This window comes from Drosophila hydei, unplaced genomic scaffold (genome assembly GCF_003285905.1).
Source record: "Drosophila hydei strain 15085-1641.00,03,60 unplaced genomic scaffold, DhydRS2 tig00000415-arrow-arrow-pilon, whole genome shotgun sequence".
NCBI classification, from domain to species: Eukaryota; Metazoa; Arthropoda; class Insecta; order Diptera; family Drosophilidae; genus Drosophila; species Drosophila hydei.
In genome coordinates, this window is record NW_022045726.1 from 333,150 (window position 1) to 340,325 (window position 7,176).

The following is a 7,176-nucleotide window of genomic DNA, read 5'->3' on the forward strand; positions in this document are numbered from 1 at the left end:
CTGATATTTAAAGTATTCATTAAGGAAAGGAACTTAAAACTGAACTTGCAAATCCAATTAGGACTTAAGACAAAGCAAAAGCCGAAATAGCTGCTTACAAATCAATTGGTTGATTTATCAAACTACAAGGCAACATCATGAGTGCTCCCGACTAGTATATACCCTAACTGCCTGTGCTCTCTAACATTTTGAGCTCACAGACACATACAACATGTCTCTCAACTTTCGCCTCAGTTCATTGTTCTCTGCGGCTCATCTTGAACTTTTGCCTATTCTAAATAATGAAGCTGTATCAAATGTTTGGCCAAAAGCAACTCACTAATGATGCCGCAGTCAACGCATTCCCCAGACCTGACCTCCAGTCACTTTTTTTGTTACCAAAGCTGAAGAGGGCCATGAGAGAACGATGTGAGCAGCTAAACGAGCTAAAGGAGGAGCTGAAGAGGATCTTAAAAAATTAGCAGCATTAACAGAGTAAACAACCTTGGCACAACTGGAGAATATCTGATGGGGGGATTACTTTGAAGAGAACAAAAGAAGAGTACCATTTAGCAAGATTTGCAATACTTTTTGAACATACCTCGTATGTTTTCCTTTTCAAAAGTTCAGCACATATCTAAAGAATTATCCAAGAAGTAATGTGGATCTACTTTAAGAGGATCTATATACCGATTTGACTTTAGTTCCACATGAGATATGCGCATTTAAGTAATCGAAACTGAAAATGTTATCGATTACCTGATATTAAATTGATCAAATTTCATTTTATTTTTTTTATCTGTGTTGACTGTGATCGATTTCTGGTCTTGCCTATGCCACTGCTCCAAAAATGTTTGCCAACTGTTCAAGCTAGAATTTATTTTTCATTATATTATATGAATAATATATATATTTGAAAATAATAATAAATTAAACAACAAACTTGGCAACACGAATAAAATATTTAAGCATAAACTGCAAATATTTAATAATTAATTTGAAAAAAATATTTAATGTTGCTGAGCGGCATCTGTTACAATTTGAAATAAATTTTTGCATATGCCCGCATAAAAAAAACGAAACAATTTAATGTTCTACTGTCGAGGGAGACGAAGGGTCTATATAGTATGTTATGTTCGCGCTGGCCCTGGTGTCTGTTGTCTCGCCTCTTATGTCTGATGTTTGCTGCTGCTGTTGCTGCTGCTTTATTGCATTTAAATATGTTTTATATTTTATACTTTTTTGCAGCTCCAATTGGCACTTTGGACGATTTTTGCGGGCTCGCGTCTGCATAATGAAGAAATTTCCAGCCGCTTTTTATGTGTTTCTCTCTCTCTCTCTCTCTCACTCTCCCTCGCTCTCTCTCTCTCTCTCTCTGTTTTTCTTTGTTTTTTTATGACTACCAAATGGTTTGTTTATAATAATTTCACGTTTGAGCCGCGCTGTCACTGAGGCGCGCCAATTACTTAGTTATGTAAAGTAACTCATTTTCGTGTGGAGCACTTGATGATGGGCCTTGGCAGAGAGCTTTTGAATTATTCACTGCTACGCGTGAAAATATATATATATATACATATATATATATATATATATGTATATATATAGATGTATATGTGTTTCACATATGCTTTTCATCTCGTGCGAGTGTGTGCTCAAGTGCTGAGTGCACATTGCCTTAACTTATAACAAAGTCATCCGATTATTATGTACAGTTGGGCGTCCTTTACGACTATAGTTGGGCGTCTAGTGCGCAGCTGAGTGCAAACATGTGTTGCACACTTTCGGGCCAAAGCCAAACTTAATTGAAAATTGTCAGCGCCGAGGCACAGACACCAACACAGCAGAGCCCCAGAGAGAGAGAGAGAGCTGAGAACCTCACTTAACACTTGCCTCAACAACAAGGCGCCCGCTCCACTCGAACAGAACACAATTTGTAAAATTGGCCAATGCAATAAATATTTGAATTTACAGCTCAATTACCGATTCACTCCAAGCAGTTGCCCTCGCAGCTAATTAAAACCAATTTTATAAGCAATTCCATAAATGGCACAAATAAATTTCAACAAAACAAAAGAAAATTTAGAAGTATCTCATGAAGTTGTACAAAATGTGCAGTCACAAGACCGTTATACTAAATACATGTGAAACTGTTATACAGGAAAGCTCTCATTTTAATTTTAGTTGCAATTAAACTATTGTACAATAAAAATGTGTTATACTGTTATACTTAGAAAATCTGTTTTAATGTTATACTACATAGATTAGCCGCTATAATTCAAAGCTCTTATGTTAAGTATACCCTCAAAGAAACTGTTATACTAAATAAATATTTTATACTAAGTAAATGTAGTATACTACAGTTATCTGCAACTGTTATACATGACAGCATTCAAGGTGTTCATATCTTCAAACAAACTTTTATACTAAATAAATGTGCTATACTGTTATACTACTTTATACTACATTTTCAACTAAAATACTCTAAATTATAACTATAGTTGTAAATAAACTGTTATACTGAATAAATATGCAAGATTTAGTAACTGTTATACATGACAGCATTCAAGGTGTTCATATCTTCAAACAAACTTTTATACTAAATAAATGTGCTATACTGTTATACTACTTTATACTACATTTTCAACTAGAATACTCTAAATTATAACTATAGTTGTAAATAAACTGTTATACTGAATAAATATGCAAGATTTAGTAAGTGAATTATACTACATCAATCTTCAGCTGTTATATACGAAAGCACTCATGCTGCTTATGCCTTCAAGCAAACTATTATACAAAATAAATATTTTCTTATGCTATATTAAATAAATATGAACTGATATACATGAAAAACGTCATGTTGATTATAGCTACAAATAACGGAAATTCTTATTTCAACTATAAAAATTTCCATAGATATATTTTATAAGCTTTTTATGATAGGTCTTATATTATAGAGTGTAGTTAAGCGTTAATGCTGGAAAACAAAAAATAAATTGTGAATAATGAAGCCCCACAGCTGCACCCCACATACTCAGATGTTTCAATGATGTTTAAATAAAAAAGCAACTAAAATAAATTGTATTGGAGTAGCCTTTGCTTTTCAGCTCATATGTCTACCTCTGCATGCAGAACGAAATCCCAATCACTTCGATTGTGAAAGTCGTACGAATTGTTTGTGCTGATTGAATCGAATAAAATTAAATAAAATATTCAGAAATTGGAAAAAATTCCTGGAAATTGAAAATAATTGAATACAAATTGCGTGAATATAAGTCGAGGACAATTCAGAAGATAATGCTACCCGATATTGTTGGTGATCATGTGGCGCTGGCAGAAGTGACGACTGAGGGGCAGGAAGGCGTCGACTTCAAGCCGATTGCCATTGACATAGACACAACGGGACGTCGTCTTTGCGACAAGGTAAGGCATTAAGTCCAGGAGCTTTGAGCTCTCCTGTGTTGCTAACAATTTGTGAACAGATCTTCCAGTTGGCCGTCTTCGCGCCAACTGGGCATTTCGAACAATATATAATGCCATCGATGAATCTTAACTCGGCTGCGCGACAACGCCATCAGGTGCGGGTCAAAAGGTTGAAAGGAAACCGCGTACTCAAGGCGATGCTAACGAACAAGGTGGGCCACAAAATGCAACTCCATTTCATAGTATTCAGATAATGATATGCTAAACTTGAATAGGTTATCAAATCGGAGTCAGAGTTGGCGGGCTTTCAGAAGTTTATTGCCTGGCTGGAGGAGCAGAGCTCCAGGGAATCGGACATTGTGATCATCTACCACGAGGAACGCAAATTTATGCCGCTGATGATAGTGCAATCGCTTATCAAGTTCAATATGCTGGCCACGTTCAGCAAGCTGGTCCTCGGCTTTGTCAATACTAACAACATAGCCAAATCGATGCTGAGTGGCGCCGATCGCGCGTTCTTAAGCGTGCGCAACCTGTCGATTCTCCTTACCAAGGACAAGGACAACAAGAAGCCGGGTAAGGAGTTCATTGGCAATGCCACTGTTCGAGCCAAGCTGATGTTCAATGTGGCCGTCGAGCTTTGCGGCCGGGAGCCGCGCGGCGGCAACCTCTGCGATGCCCTCAAGCCCTATATCGAGTCGACTGACGCGCAAGTCATCGAGCTGGACAAGGGATATATGGCGCTCAAGCGTCAGAACTCGTTTCGTCCATTATTTATAGACTACTTCAAGACCACGGTGCAGCGTGTTCGTGCTGTCAAATTTCGCATTGTGCTGGCCGAAAATGGGCTCGACTTGAACATATTGAGCGCCATCTGGAAGGATATACACATTCAGGGGCTCATCTCCACGCTGCAGCCCATCAGCAATCTGAGCGACAAGGAGAAGGCAGAGCTGGTGGCCCTGCTGGACAGCTACCTGGATCCCAACAAGATCGCCATCAACCCCGAGGCCAAGCCAACCAGCAGCTCACGCCGCCGTCGCAGCCATAACAATTCGGTGCTTTCACAAGCTGCCGTAAACAAGAAGCTGGACGCGCCCTTTCGGTCCACTGCGTCTCAAAACACATCGACGCCCAATAAAGAAAACGTGCCGAGCTTGAAAAATAATAGAAACGACAATAGCAATGACAGCAACAACGAGAACATCATAGAGAATGGCATCGAGAGCCGAGAAAACACTCGGCGTATACGCAATACGCGCCGCATTAAACTCTCGCAAAAAAAACCGCCCCAGAACGGGCCAAAGGCCACAGAGCAGCCCCTGCAAGAAAACAAGTAAGTTGAATAGAGACTCTTCAATTCCATTATAGTGAACTGAACTTTGAACTAGACTCATAAATAAACATAAGAAATATTTAAAAAGGCCTAATCCAACTGAAGCTCACTAATAGTAGAAAAACATTTAATATTTACCATTTTCTTTAATTTTCCTTAGGCAAGTTTCAACATCAAAAAACTAAAACCAAAACGAATATCAAAATTCAAGTTTAATTTCAAATTTCAATATCGCAAAGAGAACTCAAGAATATTTCAGAATATTTTTTCTGCATTTCTCTGGAAAATACTGCTGGAAGGACAACATGAAATCTATTCGAGCTATAATTAATTTATTTTGATTGAAAACAAATTTCCCTTACGTAAACTTGTTAATTATTCTATGCAAATATACAATTTTATTTTTTTTTTTTTTGCTTAAGAACTCTGTTTTGGGTATAAAGGTACAGGGTGCTTTGTTTATAGGCTAACAAATTTGACTTGACATTACTTTTTTGACAATTTATTTATATTTAATAACTAGTTACTTTTGGTCTGGCGGTTATTAATATGACTAACATAAATGTGATAAAATGTGCTATGCAAAAGAGCTTACTTGATTGAAATTTATTATGTATTTAATTATTTAATTATAATTTAAATTTGTATAACTCAAAGGAAAACATAAAACATTTATATTGAACGATAAGCTGAATCGATCTGTCTTGATTGCCATAAAAGCTGGAGATTTGTCTCTTCTTTAAATACCTTAGAAATATATGTGCAAGCCACCAAATGGAGCCGAAGCAGCTGAACTGTTTTAAAAAGCAAAATCTAACCTAGAGCCAATTAAAGTTGTCTCTATATTAGGCAAGATTTCTGTTAGCTTGCTTCACTTGCTGTTGGATGTATTTCACATATCATATCTTGCCATACTATTCGAAACTTAAAGCTGCCAGGGACAATTAACTTCAATTAAGAGATTGAAATTATTTCATTAATTTGTGAAAACAAAAGCCAGAAGAACTGAAGCAACTTTTGCAATGAAAATCACAAATTCTGTAACGACGTCGAGGGCGGGGAACGTCTGCGCAGTGGGGGCGAACCCAGGTTGGATTTGTTGGGGCGTGGGGCCGCCGCTGCCTTTTTCGTTGGGTCAAAATAAAGTGCGTCCGCCTCGATTATGGGTGGTTTTTTGCAGGCACATTGTTGTCGGTTGGGTTGCGTCGGGTCGGTCGACTATGCTGGTTACCGTTTGCTATTGCTGCCACCCACACAGCTATCCAGCTCTTCAAACTTTGTCTGCTCCATGGCCACGCCCCCGCCTCTACGCCTTTACCGCGTTACGGCCGCGGCTTGCGTTGATTGTTATTTTATTGCCAGAGCATGGAGCGTCACGGGCCAAAGCAGAAATTGTTTGCTGCTGTTTGCGGTTAAAATCTCATTTTGTCGTTCAAGCCCCGACACCCTGCAACCGCCACTCGCCACTCGCTACACAGCGCACCCCACCCCATCCCGCGTCTACCTGCTGCCACGCCCATGCCATTGCCAACGAGCTTGCCTCAAAAATTGCCGAACAATTTTGCAATTAAAATGTGAGCACAAAAGTCGCGAAATACAATTTGTAATTGTTGCCTGCTAATTATATAAGTATTTCAGCCAACTAGAGAGAATTCCAGCTGATGTTGCACTACGAGCATACATGCTATCTCTCTCGCTCTGCGATCCCCATTTCTAATAACTATTTATATAAGATAATTAAATTTCTGCATCCAGGCAAAGAACATGCTGAGTGTGAAAACTGTGGAAATTGAGTTTGCTAAAGCTAAAAATTCTTATAAAGAATATAAAGATTAATAAGACTGAATAAGATAACTAAAATAGATAGACCCAAGACTCATTGAAATATATTTCAAGCAATAAGAACAAATAAATAAAATTAAATATAAAAATAATGGAAATCAAAATAATAATAATTATACAAATATTATTAAAAATAAAAATACAATAATACTGTGATAAATATATATAAGAAAAATTATGTATATAAATAAATATTAAAAATATAAAATATATAAATATAAAAATAATATGCAAATATTAAAAATATAATAAACATAATATACAAAATTTAAAATTAATATAATAAATATATAATAAAAATAATATAAACAATTCAATGGCAACATACTTTACATAATGTAAAAATATTAAAAAAAAAAAAAAATAAAATAAAATAACAGAAAATAGAACTATAATAAAAATATGACAAAAATATATTTTTGCTTAGATTATTTGTGAAAAGTTTTGTCTAAAATTATATGCAATTTGCTCGCAATGCTCTGAGCACTTCAAATCAAATCAGTTGCGCTTGTTGCACTCGTCCGTGGTGGGCGTGGCAGTGGTCTAATGAGCTCTCACAAATGTTGCCAAGGGCATTTCCTAATAACTTGTTGACA

General features: G+C 36.8%; 1 protein-coding gene across 2 annotated transcripts; it reads left to right on the forward strand.

Moving 5' to 3' along the window:
- Positions 1-3,142: 3,142 nt before the first annotated feature.
- On the forward strand, positions 3,143-4,940 carry LOC111602817 (maternal protein exuperantia-like). 2 transcript variants are annotated; one of them, XM_023320119.2, is made up of 4 exons: positions 3,143-3,402; positions 3,462-3,614; positions 3,678-4,738; positions 4,899-4,940. In XM_023320119.2, exons 1-4 carry the CDS (start codon positions 3,277-3,279, stop codon positions 4,921-4,923), a joined length of 1,365 nt encoding a protein of 454 aa, XP_023175887.2. In that variant the 5' UTR covers positions 3,143-3,276; the 3' UTR covers positions 4,924-4,940. The 2 variants fall into 2 exon arrangements, with proteins under 2 accessions (XP_023175887.2, XP_023175888.2); XM_023320120.2 differs by having other exon boundaries at positions 3,471-3,614.
- The last annotated feature ends 2,236 nt before the right edge of the window (positions 4,941-7,176 follow it).

Coding starts and splice junctions, on each gene's coding strand:
- LOC111602817 (XM_023320119.2), top strand. CDS start 3,277: ATGCTACCCGATATTGTTGGTGATCATGTGGCGCTGGCAGAAGTGACG. Junction 3,403..3,461: donor GACGTCGTCTTTGCGACAAG/GTAAGGCATTAA, acceptor ATTTGTGAACAG/ATCTTCCAGTTGGCCGTCTT. Junction 4,739..4,898: donor CAGCCCCTGCAAGAAAACAA/GTAAGTTGAATA, acceptor AATTTTCCTTAG/GCAAGTTTCAACATCAAAAA.